Source organism: Vollenhovia emeryi, unplaced genomic scaffold (assembly GCF_000949405.1).
Source record: "Vollenhovia emeryi isolate VEMERY1.0 unplaced genomic scaffold, V.emery_V1.0 DF939659.1, whole genome shotgun sequence".
NCBI classification, from domain to species: Eukaryota; Metazoa; Arthropoda; class Insecta; order Hymenoptera; family Formicidae; genus Vollenhovia; species Vollenhovia emeryi.
Window position 1 is genome coordinate 1 of NW_011966707.1, and position 17550 is coordinate 17550.

The following is a 17550-nucleotide window of genomic DNA, read 5'->3' on the forward strand; positions in this document are numbered from 1 at the left end:
TGGGCGTAGGTGGTGGTGGGATAGGGGGTGGGGCGCGCGCAGCGCGCCGTGCCAAAAACACTTGCGACTTACGTGTTTAATCAACTTTCTCAGCCTGTATCTCCGAAACTATTTGAGTCCGGCCCTTATATATATATATGAAATGACTCGGGAAGATATCCCCAACAACATATTTAAAAATGAAGCAAATCGGAGAGGAGGCCCCTTTTATGCATAATTACCGACCATCTTTCCTTAACGACTTTTTTTAGTAGATTAGTACACTGTTAGGGGCCTATTTTGTAAGTCTTAAAAATTGCTGTTATGAAACAATTTTCGTTAACAAATGACTTTTCTTTATTCTGTAAGTAATGACTGTTGTTAATTAATGACAAAATGGCGTCAAAATTGTCGTAAACTTAACAACAGGCAGAGAGGTGTTGTTAAATGAGCACAAAGTCATTATAAGATATATAACCTACAATATTGAAACTATGCTGTCATTACGGTACACATGCGAATTTCTTCTTTAATACAATTCGTATTGCCTACGTGTAGTTTTTTAGCAGCACGTTTTTTCTTTTCTTCCTTATATCCATCCTGTATGAAATACGTAGTATTTTAATCCACGCACACAGGCGCACACACACACACACGCGCGCGCGCGCGCGCGCACGCATACACACACGCAAACGCCCACGCACACGCACACACACATATATGTATACATACGTACGTACGTATATGTGTGTATACACATATATGTGTGTATACACTTTCTATATAATAATTACCTTTATATAATATAATTGTATAATTATGTATTATGTAATATAAAATTATTAAGCAGTTTAATAAATGTATTGTCAATACTGATAATATATAATTTTCATTACACATACTATAGCCTTTCAGTACTGGTAATATAGAAATAAAAACATATTTAGGTTACCCTTACGAAAAAGTAACGAAATAATTATTAGAAAATTACTGTACCTATATCAGTAATTGAACTATCAGAAATTACTGATGTACAGTAATTTTCTAATAATTATTTCGGTATTTGCTTTTCCGTGCTTTTCCGTAAGGGTAAAGGGGCCTATTCTGTTTAATCATTATAAAACGATGTTGTTATGATAACGACTCTCTTGTGAACGACTGTTTAATGACAATTTGTAAAAAGTTATTCTGTACACATGTTGTTAAAGTACGAATGACCATCTCTCTGTAACGACTTTTTTTAGTGGATTAGTACAACTGTTTAACCTAGATATGTTTTTATTTCTACATTACCAGTACTGATAGACTTTTATAGTACCTGTAATGAAAATTATATATGTATTTTCAGTATTGACAATACATTATTATATTATATAAAGGTAATTATTATGTAGAGAGAGAATGCATACACACACATATACATATAATATATGTACGTACGTACGTGCGTGCGTGCGTGCGTGTGTGTATGTGTGTGTGAAAATAATATGTATTTTATTCAGGATGGATAATAAGAATGAAAAGAAAAAACGTGCTGCTAAAACTATACATAGGCAATACGAGTTGTATTTGGAAGAACTTCGCGCAAATAAAGCATTTAGAGAAAACGAGTTTGATGCAACACAACCTAATATTATTGATGAATCATGGCAGAAACTTTGTAAAAAACTAATGCTTCTGGGGGACCAGTAAAATCAACCTAAGCGTGGAAAAGGGTAAATTTTAATAATAAACTAGTTTATACTTTGCAACATAATATTAGTAAACTCGACTATCATATAATTTGTAATTTTTATACACGATCACATGTATCACATGTGTACCGCAATAACAGTGTAGTCTTAATATTGTAGGTTATATATCTTATAATGACTTTGCTCATTTAACAACACCTCTCTGGCTGTTGTTAAGTTTACGACAATTTTGACGCCATTTTGTCATTAATTAACAACAGTCATTACTTATAGAATAAGAAAAGTCATTCGTTAACGACAATTGTTTTATAACAACATCGTTAAGACTTACAGAATAAGCCCCTTAACCTATGGTGACCGGTGGTTGAGCACTCTTACTTACGTCGAGGATCGCGATGTGGCTTATTATTGTAACTTTTTAACCGACTACCTCCTGGAGCCAGAGCTATTGACGCTGACTACGGGCAGCGGTTCGTCTAGGCAGAGCTCAGAGAACTGAATGCGAATTCGGGCTCCGATGGCCCGCCTTTTATACTGTTAGCTTATGGGGCAAGTGCGGAAGTGGTGATGGGCGGGGGCCCTTCGATTATTTTCTTAATTTATTAATTTGTACCTTAATTAGTACTCCGACTAACTTGAGTCTTGGTTAGCTTAAAAAGGGGCCTCCGCTCGTCATTTTCCCGCTTACTCCTTATTAACTGCATCTTGCGTTCCCGAGTAATTAACGCGCATACCAATCTCGCGTTTTTGTGCATAGAGTTCCGCTATGCCGCTCCGAAGTGTGTAAACACGGAACATTCTAGAATTTCGTCGCTGGATTCGAGGTTACTGTGACATTTTATTTGTATTTCTTACAACTTGGGTGTCGACCACCCCTGAACTTTGTCTGGGTTGCCGCGTCCCGAAAAGTCTTCTATACTGTTTGCGTCACTGCGTCGGCGAGGTACGCTCGGCGAGGTGTGCTCCCGTGGTCGGAGTCGTCGCTCACGACTAAGCACACCCTCGGTGTCCTGGGTCGTTCCGGTGGATCTCGCCGCGGGTCCGGTTCTGGTGCGCTTGGCCGACAATCCGTGGGTGCATCCGCCTTGGGACGCTTGGTCTGGAGGTGTACGGGCAGCGGCTGCGTCCGTTTCCGCAGTGAGATCAGTTCCTTTTCGAAGGGAGGATGCGGAGGCCGGTCTCCCTTGTGGTCCCTGCTCCGGGACTTGCTTCCTTTGTGGGAACGGGGCTCCCGGTTCTCCTTGCTCGCCCGGCTTCTGGATTTTACCGCCTTGCGAATGTCGGTGGTGTCCGCGGGAGTCCCCGAGGAATCGGCAGGCGTCGCGGCGTCCGGCGCCGGGGCCATGCTTGGAGACCCCGTGGTGTCTGGCGTCAGGCGCCTGAGGGAGGCGACTAGCGTCCGGTACAGCGGCTGGCGCTCGGAGGAAGCGGCTGGCGCTCTGGTGAAGCGGTTGACGCTTCCCGGAAGGCGACTGGCGCCCGTAGGAGCGGCTGGCGCTCGTAGGAAGGCGGTTGACGCCTGGTGAAGCGGCTGGCGCTTCCCGGAGGGCGACTGGCGCCCGTAGGAGCGGCTAGCGCTCGAAGGAAGGCGGTTGACGCCTGGTAAAGCGGCTGGCGCTCGAAGGAAGGCGGTTGACGCCTGGTGAAGCGGCTGGCGCTCGGAGGTCTTCTTCGCTGGCGACTGGCGCTTCTTGCGTTGGGCGTCTAGCGCTCTCGCAGAATGTCCTTGGGCGACTGGCGCTCGGAGGCTCCTTCCTCGGTGACTAGCGCCGGAAAATCTGATTAAAATTTGCTGCGGGGGTCCTCCTTTTATCCTAGAGTTGCCCAAATCTTGATCGCAGGTTTGTCGCCCACGCCGCTCGCCACCTATCGGTGGCGCCGCGAACTACCGTATTCCGCGGCGTGCAGGCGCGTGCCATATGGCGCGGCGCCCTGTGGCTGCCGTAGGCCGCCACAATTAGTCTTTATGAAAATTAACACTGTCTTTTAAAATTACAAAAAATAGGTTTTTCCCCAAAATATTTTTTTTACTTATAGCATTTTTCATTGGCAAAATTGGCGCGCACTGAGTGCACACCAAGGCTTGTTCATACTCGCAGAGATTTTTCTTTTAAAATTTATCCTGAAAATATTGTAATTGTGGGACAACACGGCATTTCAAAGAATTTTATGGGAGTTTTTTGAAATTTGACCATACATTTTACTAGTAAAATGTGTACTAACAATAAGTGTAATTACTATTGAAATGTATGGTAAAATTTAAAAAAACTCTTAAGACCTGTGGTGGCCTAAGTTCTAGCATCGTGGACACAGGCCTTCATAAAATTCTTCAAAATGCCATGTTGTCCCGTGATTACACAATTTTCAGAATAAATTTTGAGAGAAAATTCTCTCCTTGTAGCCAATAAGCATTTCAAAAGGTATTTAAGACGATCCTTAAATACAAGATTGAACAAACTTTAGCGTGCACTCAGCGCGCACCAGTTCTGCCATCGAAAAACGCCGTCAGTTTCTTATTCTATTAAAAACAAACTCGGTCTTTTACATCTCTACGAGTACCGATTTGGCGGAAAGTGAGCGGATGAAGAGAATTCGCAGTTCACTCACGTGATTACAAGGGTGACGCCGACCGAAACCTCGTCTTTACGAACGATCGCCCATGTGTTCTGCACCAGCCTCTTTTGCTTCTCGGTCAGGCCGAGTTTCTCGTCTACTTCATTGTCGTTAAAGAAATCGAACAGGGGGGGGGGGGCACGGAACAACGCCATTGTTCGCTTCGCCGTGCGGGAATGGAGAGCCTGATCTATGGAAAACAATTGCACCGTTGATCAGATGATTATTCCGCAAATGATCTTCAATGGGAGACTCAGCTTCTCGTCGCGAGAGTAAACGCTTGCACATGCGATATTAGCGTTAAACGCACGATTGCGCCTCAATGTCCTTTCGCGAAACTTGACGATTGAAATCGGCCGCGACTTAGGCCCGGTTTCACCAACGTCGCTGAACTTTAAACTTAGTTTAATTCGTTCTTTGTCTTTTTGCAACTGTGTGACCTTCTTTCCTTGCTACGGATAGCTCGGAGTATGGACCGGGGTCCGGGCGGTGGGAATTGGCCAATAGACTGCACGCTCCGTTCGTTTTCCGTCTTTTATTCTTTCATATGTTGCCCTAGGCTAATATAATACAGGTCCCTGCGCTATTAACTTCTAATATCTTATCGCCTACTATCTTAATATCTAGTTCCTTAATATCTAGCACCTTAATACCTAAACGCCGGTACGCGGTCGTATTCCCCCTGGGTCTGGCCGCGGTGCGACGACGCGGGGTTGCGGCGGCGAAGTCGGCCCCTCGGGTCGGGGCCTCGGTAGGGCGGGCGGACGGGGCGGGCGTGCTCAACACGTATGTCGGTATTGAAGGAGTGTACTCAGCACGTACATCGGGGTCGGTGGGACGCGCTCAACACGCACGTCGGAGTGTCGGCCGTACTCAGCGTCGGTATTGAAGGAGTGTACTCAGCTCGTACGGTAGGATCAGAGGGATGTGCTCAGCACGCACGTCGGGAAGGGGGGGGGCCCCGTTCAACACACGAGGCGATGGAGTCTCTCTCAAAGCTCAGCTCGCCTTTTGAGAGCATGTGCCAGCTCAACTCGCCGGGCGGGAATGGTGCTTCGGTGGGCGCGCGGTGCCGTTATATAGGCGCAAGTGGGAGGTGAGCGGCAGAGAGACGAGGCGGGGGATCGCGCGCAAGGAGGGGGTGCCGGAGCTATACGCGGTGTTCGCTGGCGACTCGTTACACCTCCCCCTTGGCAGACCCGCGCGTGATACATGTGTCTAGCTTTTTATTACTCTATCTTACACGGAATTCGCCGGTTCGCAGCCGTTTTACGATGATCGTACGGTGGGGGGTGCGGTGCCGGTAACGCTGGCCCGGCCGGATCCGTTCCCAGGAGATTGCCCTTAGTTCCTCGTCGGGGAGAGTCGAGTACCCCTGGAACGGCCCGCTGCCGGGCGAGCCCGTGATGGCAGGAGGGTCCTCTTTTCCGGCGCTGGCGGGGACTCCGGGTGTTGGCGGTGGTGTTGGTGGAACCGCGTTGGTGGCCACGAGAGGTGCCTCCGGAGCCTCGGGGACCGTGTTGTTGGGGGGTGTCGGCTCGTCCTCCAAATCGGAGAGGGATCCGAAGAGGGCTTCCAGCTCCTCGCACATGGCCTTGTTGGACCGCATCGCTTCCTCGTACAGGAGTAGGATGGCGGGAGCGGGTGGTTCGGCTGCGTGCCACGGCTGGGGGTCGACCTGGTGTGGCCGGAGTCGGCGGTGGTGCGGGTGCCTTCGGTGGTATCCGGGCCGGACCCTTGCGCGGGGTTGCTTCCGGCGGGAGGACTCGTTGCGGCTTCCTCGGGGGTGCTGCCATGGCCCTGGCGAAGCGCTGCCTCAGTTTCCCCAGCCGGGAGTCGGGTTTTCGGCTTGGTCGTCGCTTGTCGTGCTCCATGACTAATGCTGGCTTCCGATCGGTCGCGACGGCCTTATATTCGGTGCGGGCGGCTTTTTCAGACGCTTTTTAGATCCTTCAAGTGTGCTATGCCGGCCCGCCGATTGTTGTGATCACGCAGACGGGCGATGACCGGTGATAGTAGTCTTTCTACGGTGTACGGTCCCGTGTATCGCGGCGCGAGTTTGCCCGCGAAACCTTCGGCCGCTTTAGATAGCGGATGCTCCCTTCGCATGACCTGGCTCCCAATAGCTGGTTTCCAGTCCCGGCGGCGGAGATTGTAATATCGCTCTTGGCGGGCGGTGGCTTCGTCTTGTCGCAAGACCGCCACTTCGTATTCCTCTCGCATTCGTTCGATCTGTTGCAGTCGCGCCGTTGGTCTTTGTTCGGCTCCGGCATCTTTCTTAAGCGGGGCTTCATGTTGTGCGCGCAACGTCCCGGGAGTTTCTAGTTCTCGTCCGTAGGTCCGTAGGTTAGGCGGGCCGGGGTGTACCCGGTGCTGTCGTGCACTGCCGTGTTAATCGCGAATGTGAGCAGGGGTAGTTTCTTATCCCAGTGTCGGTGATTTCCTTCGGTAAATTGCGCGATCATTGTTTTCATAGTTCGGTTTGCGCGCTCCACGGGGTTGCACTGGGGGGAGTAGGGCGGTGTGCGTCGGTGCTGGATCCCAGCTTGTGCTGCCATCTCGCGGAATTCTCGGCTCTCGAATTGTTTCCCGTTGTCGGTAATGATGCGTCGGGGGCAGTCATGCTGGTAGAGCACGCACTCCTTGATGGTGCGTGTGACTGCCGCTGCGGTGGCTTGTCGTAGAGGGCGCGTTATGAGCCATTTGGTGAATGTGTCTTGACAGACCAGTATCCACGTGTGTCCGTTTGTGGACCGTGGTAGCGGGCCGATCAGGTCTATTGCCAGGACTTCGTTAGGGCCTTCTACTCGATCGTGGTGCAGGAGCCCGGCGGTTAGTCGTTGTTGGGGTTTGAACTGCTGACAGTTCTTGCACTGACGGACGTAGTTGGTGGCCTCTCTGAACATGCCCGGCCAGTAATATTTTTGAGCCAATCGGGCGAGCATTCTTGCTACTCCTAGGTGCCCGGCGGTAGCCTCATCGTGGCACTCTTTTAGTACTTGGTCTCGTAGTGGCTTCGGAACGCAGAATTTCCACGCCGCCTGGCTTGTTTGTTCGTCCGTGCTGTGTCGTTCGTGGAAATGGCGGTACAGATTCCCCTCGTGTATGCGGAAGTCTGGGTGCTTCTTCGGTTCGTTTTGTACGGCCAGCGCGGTCCGCTGGTACCAGGCACAAGTATCCTTGGGTAGTATAGCCGCCAGATCCCATTCGGCTGTTTCTACAGCCTCCTCCCCCTCGGCTAGAGGCTGGCGAGACAGTGCATCCGGCACGTGGTTGAGGGACCCCTTTCGGTATTCTATTTCAAAGTCGTGTTGCTGCAGGAACACCGCCCATCGAGCCAGCCGGCCCGTCGGATCCTCGAGGGTGCGGAGCCATCGGAGCGAGAAGTGATCCGTAATGACGCGGAAATGGTACCCCTCGAGATAGGGTCGCATTTTCTCTATTCCCCAAACCACGGCGAGGCACTCTTTCTCGGTCGCGGAGTAATGCTTCTCGCTTGGCCTGAGGGTGCGGCCAGCATAAGCGACCACTCGTTCTTCTTCGTTGACGTCCTGCGTCAGTACGGCCCCTAGTCCCTTGTCACTGGCGTCGGTTTGTAGCGTGAAGGTCTTCGTGAAGTCCGGGCACCGCAATACGGGTGCTGTGGCGAGGTCGTTCTTTACCCAGTGAGAACACTGACGTCGAATCAACGTCGAATCGACGTCGAATCGACGTTGATCAACGTCGATTCGACGTTGATTCGACGTCAGTGTTCTCACTGGGTACTTGTCGGTGTGCTTCCTGCTGGTCTGGTCCCCACTCCCACCGGGTTCCCTTACGGAGGAGTTCGTTCAGTGGTACCGTTACTTGTGCTAGGTTCGGGATGAAACGTCGGTATCAGGATGCCATGCCCAGGAATCGGCGGAGTTCCCCTACGTTCGTCGGGGTCGGCATGCCCAGTATCGCACTGACTTTTTCTGGGTCGGTCCGGAGCCCGCCTTGGTCTACTACGTGCCCGAGGTATCGCAGGCTGGTTCGGCCGAACTGGCATTTGTCCGGATTGAGACAGAGGTTGGCGTTAAGTAGGCGCTGGAGCACCTCCTCTAGATTTTGAAGGTGTTCCCCGAAGGTTTTGCCCAGCACGACGATGTCATCTAGGTAGGCGAAGGCTCGGGGCTCCATGTCTGGTCCTATAACCTGGTCCAGCAGACGCTGGAAGGTGGCGGGTGCGGCGTGCAATCCGAAGGGCATAACCTTGAATTGGAACTGTCCTCGTCCCGGGACGGCAAAAGCGGTCAGCGGCTTACTGGCTGGGTGAAGCGGCACCTGCCAGTATCCATTTTTGAGGTCGATGGTGGATAGATAGCGCGCCTCCCGCAATTGATCGAGTATGTGTTGTACCGGCGGCAACGGGTAGGCGTCTCTCTCGGTGACCTCGTTAATTCGGCGGAAGTCGATGCAAAATCGATGCTTCCCGTCCTTCTTCCTGGCTAGCACGACCCCCGAGTTCCAGGGGCTGCAGGTCGGTTCTATGCTCCCTTCCTGGAGCATTTTGTTGATCTCGGTGTCTATGATTCGTTGCATCGCGGGATTATACGTGCGGTAGCGCTGGCGTATTGGTACCTGGTCCGGTTTTAGTCGGATGTGGTGAGTTGCCAGCGGCGTTGTCCCCTGTACTTGTTAGAATTTCGGTAGCATTCTGTCCAGTAGCTGCCGCAGCCGCCCTTGCTGGTTCGTTGAGCAGGGGTTCAGGCCTCCTCCTTCCTTGGCGGTTGGTTTATTCTCGGGGCTCACGGCGGCAAGAGGCGGGATGCCCCATCGGAATCCGGCTTTCTGCAGTAGTCCCACCCCTGCGATAATGTCGGAGGTGAGATTTGGCAGCACGTGGAACGCCTGCCACCCGCGGAATCGTCCCATTCGCGTGTATCCTCGAAGCTCCTCCGTGACCGGGCTGATTCGTCCGTCGGCAAGATATGCGGCGGCCTGGATCCGCCGGCAGTGGGTGTGCGGGCGTAGGTGGTCGGCGGCCCTCTGGGAGATGTAGGAGAGAATTGCCCCGCAGTCCAGTAGAGCCGTATAGCGTTGCCCCTGTATCTCGAGTTCCGCGTGCGGTCGTGGATCGTTGGTGCGTGGACCCGGACGGATACTGGGAAGTTGGTGGCCTATGCGGTGTCTTCCTCCTTGGTGGGATTGTTGAGGGGCCCCGGCTTCCACGGCCGTGCCCGCGTTTCCCGGCCGTGTGCCATGACAATCGCGGGTGAGGACGCCTTCCTTCCCGCACTGGGAGCAGAAAACTTTCGGCGGTCGTCGGCAAAAGCGTCGCGTGTGCCCCCTTTGGCCGCAGCCCCAGCAGCAGTCACGTGGATTGTATTCGGCCGTGATCGCCGCAACCGCTGTTTTCGGTTGGTCCCTCCCTTTGTCACTCTTCGGTACGGGCCGGTAGTGCTGTTCGTATCTACGGATGCGTTCGTAGTCGTCAGCCAGCCGTAGCATCTCTGCCAGATCCTCGAAGTCGGACCTACGGATGAAGAGCTGGTACGTAAGTTGTGATAGGTCCGTTCGAGGCGGTCCTCCGGCGTCATCTCCTTATGGCGGCGCATGAGGGTCTGAATGGCCGTCACGTAGTCCCGTGCAGCCTCGGTCGGCCCCTGGGTCCGTCGTGCGATTGCTTCCTCCAGCTCGTATCGGGTCTTGGTGGGGACATAATACTGGCGGAAGCACTCCTCAAATTCCTTCCAGGTGGCCCATTGGTCTCGGTTGTTTCGATACCATAGGAGCGCCTGATCCTTAAACAGGAGCGGCAAGCAGTGGCGGAGCTGGTTGTGGGTCAGCCCGTAGCCCTCCTTCAGATCCTCGAGCCGTTCGAGGAAGGCGACCCCGTCTTTGCCGTCAAACTGGCATCCCCATTTGCGGACGGTGTCGAGTAGTGTGGTGGTGTCGGTTAGTGATCGGCGGCTACGGCCGGGCTTGGTCGGTTCGGTTTGGACCTTTTGTTCGTCGTCTTCCGCGGAGTCGGTTTCGTTGTCTGCGTCGGCGGCGTCCTTCTGCTCGGCTCGGACAGATTCCAGGAGTCGTGCGCGCAGTTCATCGCGGCTTCCTTCGGTCGGCAATTTGCGTTCGGTTAACTCGGCAATCAAAGCGTTTTTGGATAGCGCGTGTACCCAGCCGGTGCTGGTTTGCGGCATGGCGGCGGTTCCAGGTTAGAGCCCCCGTTGGCCCTCTCTTCCGTGGAGTCTTATTGGCCAAGTCCCTGTTCGGGCGCCATTTGTGACCTTCTTTCCTTGCTACGGATAGCTCGGAGTATGGACCGGGGTCCGGGCGACGGGAATTGGCCAATAGACTGCACGCTCCGTTCGTTTTCCGTCTTTTATTCTTTCATAAGTTGCCCTAGGCTAATATAATACAGGTCCCTGCGCTATTAACTTCTAATATCTTATCGCCTACTATCTTAATATCTAGTTCCTTAATATCTAGCACCTTAATACCTAAACGCCGGTACGCGGTCGTATTCCCCCTGGGTCTGGCCGCGGTGCGACGACGCGGGGTTGCGGCGGCGAAGTCGGCCCCTCGGGTCGGGGCCTCGGTAGGGCGGGCGGACGGGGCGGGCGTGCTCAACACGCACGTCGGAGTGTCGGCCGTACTCAGCTCGTACGGTAGGATCAGAGGGATGTGCTCAGCACGCACGTCGGGAAGGGGGGGGCCCGTTCAACACACGAGGCGATGGAGTCTCTCTCAAAGCTCAGCTCGCCTTTTGAGAGCATGTGCCGGCTCAACTCGCCGGGCGGGAATGGTGCTTCGGTGGGCGCGCGGTGCCGTTATATAGGCGCAAGTGGGAGGTGAGCGGCAGAGTGACGAGGCGAGGGATCGCGCGCAAGGAGGGGGTGCCGGAACTATACGCGGTGTTCGCTGGCGACTCGTTACAACTGTTACTTTAGAACGAGGCAAAGAACGAATTAAGCTAAGCTTAAAGCTAAACAACGTTGAAATCGGACCTTAATCGCGAGCGATTAATAATCCGAGTGAACGCAAAAATAATTCACAGTTGTTTTGATGAAACGGTGTGCAGTTTTATCGCGTTTCAATATCGACTCTTTCAAAGCGCCTGCTGTTGTGTCTTCAAAGTGAAGACCGGTGCATGGCACGTGTTGATCGAATAAATCCGACACGGTTGACGTGGTATTACTCAATTTATTGGTTCTTACAAAATAAACTGCGTGTCGGATGCGCTAGCCTGTGCTCGGCTTGACAGTTTCTTACTAACTAACTTCGGTCAGCGCCTCTTTCCCTAGAGGCGCGCTACGTTCACGTCACAAACAGAAAAATAAAAAATCCCGCGCTATTTGAATCTCTCTTGCGAATATGCTTACCACAACATACCGCGCGCCTTGATAACCCTTGCTTATCAACTAAACACCTGACTTAACAACTTATAACCTAATGCTATGATTTGTAAAGAATTAAAATTTTATTTCAACGCGGCAATTGGACAATATTCGCTCGCGTTGCAATTACCTTACGCACAAACAAAAATTTGATCGTATCAACTCAAAACACGGAAGAAGAAATATAATTGTCTTTGACATGGCCCGAATAATGCCACTGTATTAAAAGCTATACGTTAAACTATCTTAAAAGCTATATGTTAAGCTATATTAAAGGTTATATGACTAAATATTGTATACTATAAACGATATTACGAGTTATTCAATATGCCGCTCTGTCGGAACATTGCTCGAACGGCATAATGCTCAACCTCACTGCTGGCCTTTTAAACGCTCCCTTAGATGTCTTGATAACGGCGGCTCTGACAATTCCGTCGCTTCCGGGACAAACTTCTTGCACCCTCCCAAGCAACCATTTTAAGGAGGGCAATCCATCCTCCCTGCAGAGAACCAGCTGCCCGACCTGCAGCTGCATACCCCGATTCATCGTCCACTTAGAGCGTCGCTGGAGCTGCAGCAAGTATTCTGATGACCAGCGCTGCCACAAATGCTGCCGGATTTGCTCCACTCGCTGCCATCTTGATAGCCGGCCAATCTTAATGTGAGCCAAATCAGGCTCCGGGTAGGCTACTAACGCGTCGCCTATCAGAAAATGACCTGGGGAAATATAAGACAGATCATTAGCGTCCGAGGAGAGTGCTATCAGCGGTCTCGAATTGAGTATTGCCTCCACTTGTATCACGAGCGTAGTTGCCTCTTCAAAACTGAGAGCAGCCTCCGAAGCTACCTTGTAAAAATGAGCCTTAAACGACTTTACAGCCGCCTCCCACAATCCTCCAACATGTGGTGCTCGTGGTGGTATAAAATGCCACTTTATTCCATCTGACGATGTTGCGTCCACTATCTTGCGTTGATGCTCCTCCTTGGCCAATAGATTTCTCAATTCTTCCAATTCACGATTCGCACCTACAAAGTTGGTTCCATTGTCCGAGAATACGTCGGTGGGCCTTCCCCTGCGGCCAATAAAGCGCTTAAAGGAATTAAGGAAGGCGTCCGTCGACAATTCTGACACCACTTCAAGATGCACCGCCTTTGTAGCCATGCATATGAAGACTGCCACGTAGGCCTTGATACGTTTGCTACTCCTACGTTTACCCTCCTTGATATATATTGGTCCGCAAAAGTCCACGCCCGTGTTGCTGAATGGTCTGCTTGGCGTCACCTGGCAGGATGGAAGGTCACCCATCAATTGCTCTGACAAGCGTGGTCTAGCCTTAAAGCAGACAACACATTGACGAATAATCCTCTTGATGGTTCCGCGCGCCCTGAGCGGCCAATAACTTAGCCGAATGGCTGCAAGAGTTGCTTCTACTCCTGCATGCAAAAGCTTCTTGTGCTCGTGCTCGATGATTAACTCGGTTAACTTTGAACAGCGTGGCAGCAAGACTGGATGCTTAGCGTCATGTTGAAGCCTAGAGTGCCTCAACCTGCCGCCGACTCGAAGCAGCCCATCTGCATCGATAAAGGAATTCATATCTCTTAGGTTGCTTCTGCCCGACACTGCTCGGCCGTCCTTCAGAGCCTCTAACTCGCTGGAGAAATACGCCCTTTGCGCTCCCTTGATAAGACTCCTTCTGGCATACTCAATTTCCACGACCGATAAAGGGCCTGAAGCTTCGCCACTGTACTGCTTTCTGCAAAGCTGCGCGAAACGTAAGCATGTAGCCGTCACTCTAACTAATTTGTTGAATGTGGAGAATCTGGTAAATAAGTCAATATCTTCATGTAGAACGAGCATTGCGATAACCTCTGATCGGTCCGCTTCGTCCAGCCGGTTGTCATCTATTTCCTGGACCTCTAAACGGTACCTTATTAACCCGTCGTCCTCCAACCATGTAGGTCCCTTCCACCAGAGACTTGATTTTACTAATTCCCTCGGAGATACGCCCCTGGAGATTAAATCCGCTGGGTTTTCCTTGGTCCCGACGTGGTTCCAATCCTCCACCGTGCTCATTTCTTGTATCTCGCCTACCCTGTGAGCGACGAAGACTGGCAGTTTTTTATTTGTACCTTTGAGCCAATGCAGAACTATCGATGAGTCCGTCCAATAATAGCATTTGTTAATATGAATATCCAATGAGCTCTTCACCTTGTCCATCAATTGAGTGAGTAATTGAGCACCGCACAATTCCAATCTTGGGATAGATATCGCTTTAACTGGAGCCACACGGGATTTAGAGCATAGTAATTGTGCTTGTATAAAACCTTGAGTATCGCTGCTCCGTACGTAAATGCATGCGCCGTAGGCTCGTTCACTTGCGTCGCAGAATCCGTGAAGTTCAAACTGTAAGTTAGTGCCGGAACCAATCGCCTTGCGGGGTATGGCGATTCCGCCGAGATCTTGCATTTTTATGACGTAGTCCAACCACTCCGTGTGTATTTCGGATGGCAAGGACTCGTCCCAATCGATTTTTAATTTTCAAAGCTTTTGAATTATTAGCTTAGCGTTGACTATAATTGGTCCCAAAAGTCCGAGCGGATCGAAAATCTGGGAAATGCTAGCCAGAATGGACCTTTTTGTGCAAACTCCTCGTGCTGGTGTTTCCAAAGCGATCGTATACTGGAATACGTCCTTTTCAGGGTTCCATTTTATTCCTAATGTCTTCGCTGTCCCATCCTTGTCCAGCTCCAATAGGTTATTATCTGTGGACGCCTCAGGTAAGCCCTTCAGAAGTTCTTGGCTGTTGGAAGACCACTTTCTGAGTGTAAAACCTCCTTTCTGTAGCAATGCTATGGTTTGATCACGAATTATTATTGCTTCTTCCTTTGAATTGGCGCCCGTTATTAAATCATCAATGTAAAAATCTCTTCGTGCTATCGCGGCGCCCTTGGGGAAATGATCCTCTTCCAAATCGGCTAGCTGCTGTATAACCTTGGTTGCCAAAAAGGATGCTGAAGCGGTCCCGTAAGTCAATGTTAATAGCTCGTAAGTCTTGATATCTTCACTGGGTTGATCGCGCCAGACAATACGCTGCAGAGAAACCTGAGCTTCATTCAGCAGTACCTGCCGGTACATTTTGGCTATGTCTGCCGTCAAGACGTACTCGAAGCCTCTAAGACGTACCAGTATTGAAAATAACTCCTGCTGTAAAACAGGACCAACCATCAAGACGTCGTGTAAAGAGTATCCAGATGTGGTTTTGCTGGATGCATCAAATACCACTCTAAGTCTAGTAGTATTGCTCGCTTCCTTTATCACGCAGTGGTGTGGCAAGTAATAATGTGGCCGCCGATACCATGCTGCGTCCTCGGATTTTAGCTCTCTCATATGTTTTAACTCAAGGTATTCGTGAATAAAATTCGCATAGTCCATCTTCAATTGAGGGTCTCTCTCCAATCTCCGCTCCAGGACACCAAATCGCCGCAGTGCAATATCCCGCGACTCTCCTAACTTGTGCAGCTCCCCCTGCTTCGTGGGTAGCGTTACCGTAAATCTTCCATCGGAGTTGCGTGTGTACGTCTGCGCAAAATGCCCTTCGCATATGCGCTCCTCGGGTGTTCGCGTATTTTGCCGCTGCGTGTGCTCAATCTGCCAGAAGCGTGCGAGATTCTCATTAAGCTGCTCATTGACGACCAAGCCGCAAATTGTGGCCTTACTTGTTTGGGGCTCGACCAATAAACTGCCGGACACGATCCATCCTAGTAGTGTTTTCTGCCATGTCGGTTGACCATCTGCAATCTTAATTTTCCCGATGCATAGTAACTCGAAGAATACTTCGGCGCCTAGTAGCAAGTCCACCTGCGATGGTTTGTCAAAGTCGGGGTCTGCCAATGTAATGCCCTCAGGAATCCGAAGTTCTTGCAAGCTCAGACGATTGACTGGAATAGTCTGCGTAATCTTCCCGATCACCAGACAGTCAAGATTAACTTGAAATCCATTGATTCTTGATTGTAAAGTCACCTTCACCAAGGTGCGTGTTTGCGTGGACAATTCGCCTAAACCAGAGATCGGCATGTACGTACCATGTCGTTTAATGCCCAGCCTTTCGACACAATTGTCCGTGATAAAACAGGATTGTGAACCATTGTCCAGTAGCGCTCGACAAGGTATCTGCCTGCCCTTCGCGTTCAGGATGTAGACCATTGCCGTTGCCAGGAGTACTTGCTTCCCTTGATGGTTTGCTGCGTGATTTACACTCGTGGCCACTACCTTTATTTTGTCCTCAGCTGATATCTTCGCGCCTGCCGGCTCCTCCTGAATGGCCGCCTGTTCCAAATGCAGCAGCGTGTTGTGCCGCTTGCCGCACTTTCTACAAGATCCAGAACCGCACTGCTTTGCCTGATGCGTCGCGACCTTCAAGCAGTTTAGACACAGCTTGCGTGACTTTGCCTCCTTTATTCGCTGATCCACACCCAATTCCAAGTAGTTGCTGCATTTATAAATCGAGTGGTCTCCTTTTCCACAATGTGCGCACATAACGTTTGTTGTAGCTACATGCGCTGTGGTTCCCTTGCCTTGCTCATGGGAGGTTCCTTTTACTGCCAGTGGTCCAGAGCGCTGTGTACGTGACGATGCTTCCAATGCTCTACATCGCTGCGAAAGAAATTCTGTCAACTGCGTGAACGTGGGTATTTCTCCCTTCTTCAACGACGTTTCCCATTCCTTGTTCGTGACTTGATCCAACCGACTTGTCAGCAGCTGGATTAGCAAGTCGTCCCATTTGTCGGTGGGCCTCTTCAGCGCCTTGAGAGCACGTATGTGCTTCAACATATTGTCTAACATTCGTCTAAGGGCACGATGATTCTCCCTGGGCAAGACAGGCTGCTCGAACAATGACTTAACATGCCGCTGTATTATGGCGCAGTCATCGTCGTATCTGTCTTTCAGTATCTGCCAAGCCTCCAAGTAATTCTCGTCCGAAGGCTCGAGAGAACTAACCAGACCTTTTGCTTCGCCCGTCAATGATGCGAGTAAGAATTGCATTTTTTGTGTATTTGGAATTGTGAGATTATCGTGAAACATACTCTGAAACATATTTCGAAATGGAATCCAGTCATCATATTTACCCGAGAATTCTGGTAACGTAATACGCGGTAATTTCAAATGCTCATTTGTAAGGTTACTTCCCTGCGAAAGTGGCGTCTCCCTGCGTTCGGTGACATTCTGTGTAAGGTCCCGCCGCAGCTGAGTAGCAGCCCGCGAAGCTTCAAGTTTGCTCGCAATCAGCGTCTCCAGTCCCACAGTGGCTGCAAAATACCTATCTTCAAACCCTTTTCTTACTTCAAGATGGATCGAATCATATTTCTCATCGTGCTCGCACTCCTCGATAGCTGATTGAGCTTTCTCGAAGGCACCCCAAAGCTCGGACACCTTTTGCAGTCGCTGACGTAATTCGATTATCGATACTTCTGCTGCGTTTACTTCGGATAAGTACGTGTGCTGTCTTGTGAGACTTCCCTTTACTTGTTTACGCTTTGCCTTGCTTTCCTTTAGCTTGCTCTCTGAGTCGGTCATGTTGGATGTAGCGTTGAATCACAATGCGGCCGCTCAGAAAGTTTTCTCGCGCCAATCTAACCTCTTGCGCCACGACACTGCGATACTTGATGTGGCACCTCTGTCTTGCGCCGGTGCGCCAATCCTCGGCGCTGCCGTACTACGAGGATGATGCAATATGTCGGACGTTCACGTTCGTCACGTACGCCGAATGCCTTTTATGAGGCCTGAAAGCTCGTACCTTTATCGATGCTATCTGCGCTGGGAGACTTGCACCGAAGCGCTTGACTGAGAATATTTCGCGCAGGGCCAGATAATGCTCGCAGCTTACACCCACGACGATAGTACT

At 50.8% G+C, this 17550-nt stretch overlaps 3 protein-coding genes across 3 annotated transcripts; all 3 read right to left on the minus strand.

Moving 5' to 3' along the window:
* Positions 1 to 2586: 2586 nt before the first annotated feature.
* LOC105556995 (nascent polypeptide-associated complex subunit alpha, muscle-specific form-like) lies at positions 2587 to 6160 on the minus strand. The gene is made up of 3 exons (XM_012004118.1): positions 5965 to 6160; positions 5660 to 5897; positions 2587 to 3487 (listed from the first exon to the last, which is right to left on the minus strand). Exons 1-3 carry the CDS (start codon positions 6158 to 6160, stop codon positions 2587 to 2589), a joined length of 1335 nt encoding a protein of 444 aa, XP_011859508.1.
* Positions 6161 to 11969: 5809 nt separating this feature from the next.
* Positions 11970 to 14114, minus strand: LOC105556996. Its single transcript, XM_012004119.1, has one exon. The coding sequence runs from the start codon at positions 14112 to 14114 to the stop codon at positions 11970 to 11972; it is 2145 nt and encodes a 714-aa protein (XP_011859509.1).
* A 72-nt stretch (positions 14115 to 14186) lies between these two features.
* Positions 14187 to 17222, minus strand: LOC105556997. Its single transcript, XM_012004120.1, has one exon. The coding sequence runs from the start codon at positions 17220 to 17222 to the stop codon at positions 14187 to 14189; it is 3036 nt and encodes a 1011-aa protein (XP_011859510.1).
* Between the last annotated feature and the right edge of the window lie 328 nt (positions 17223 to 17550).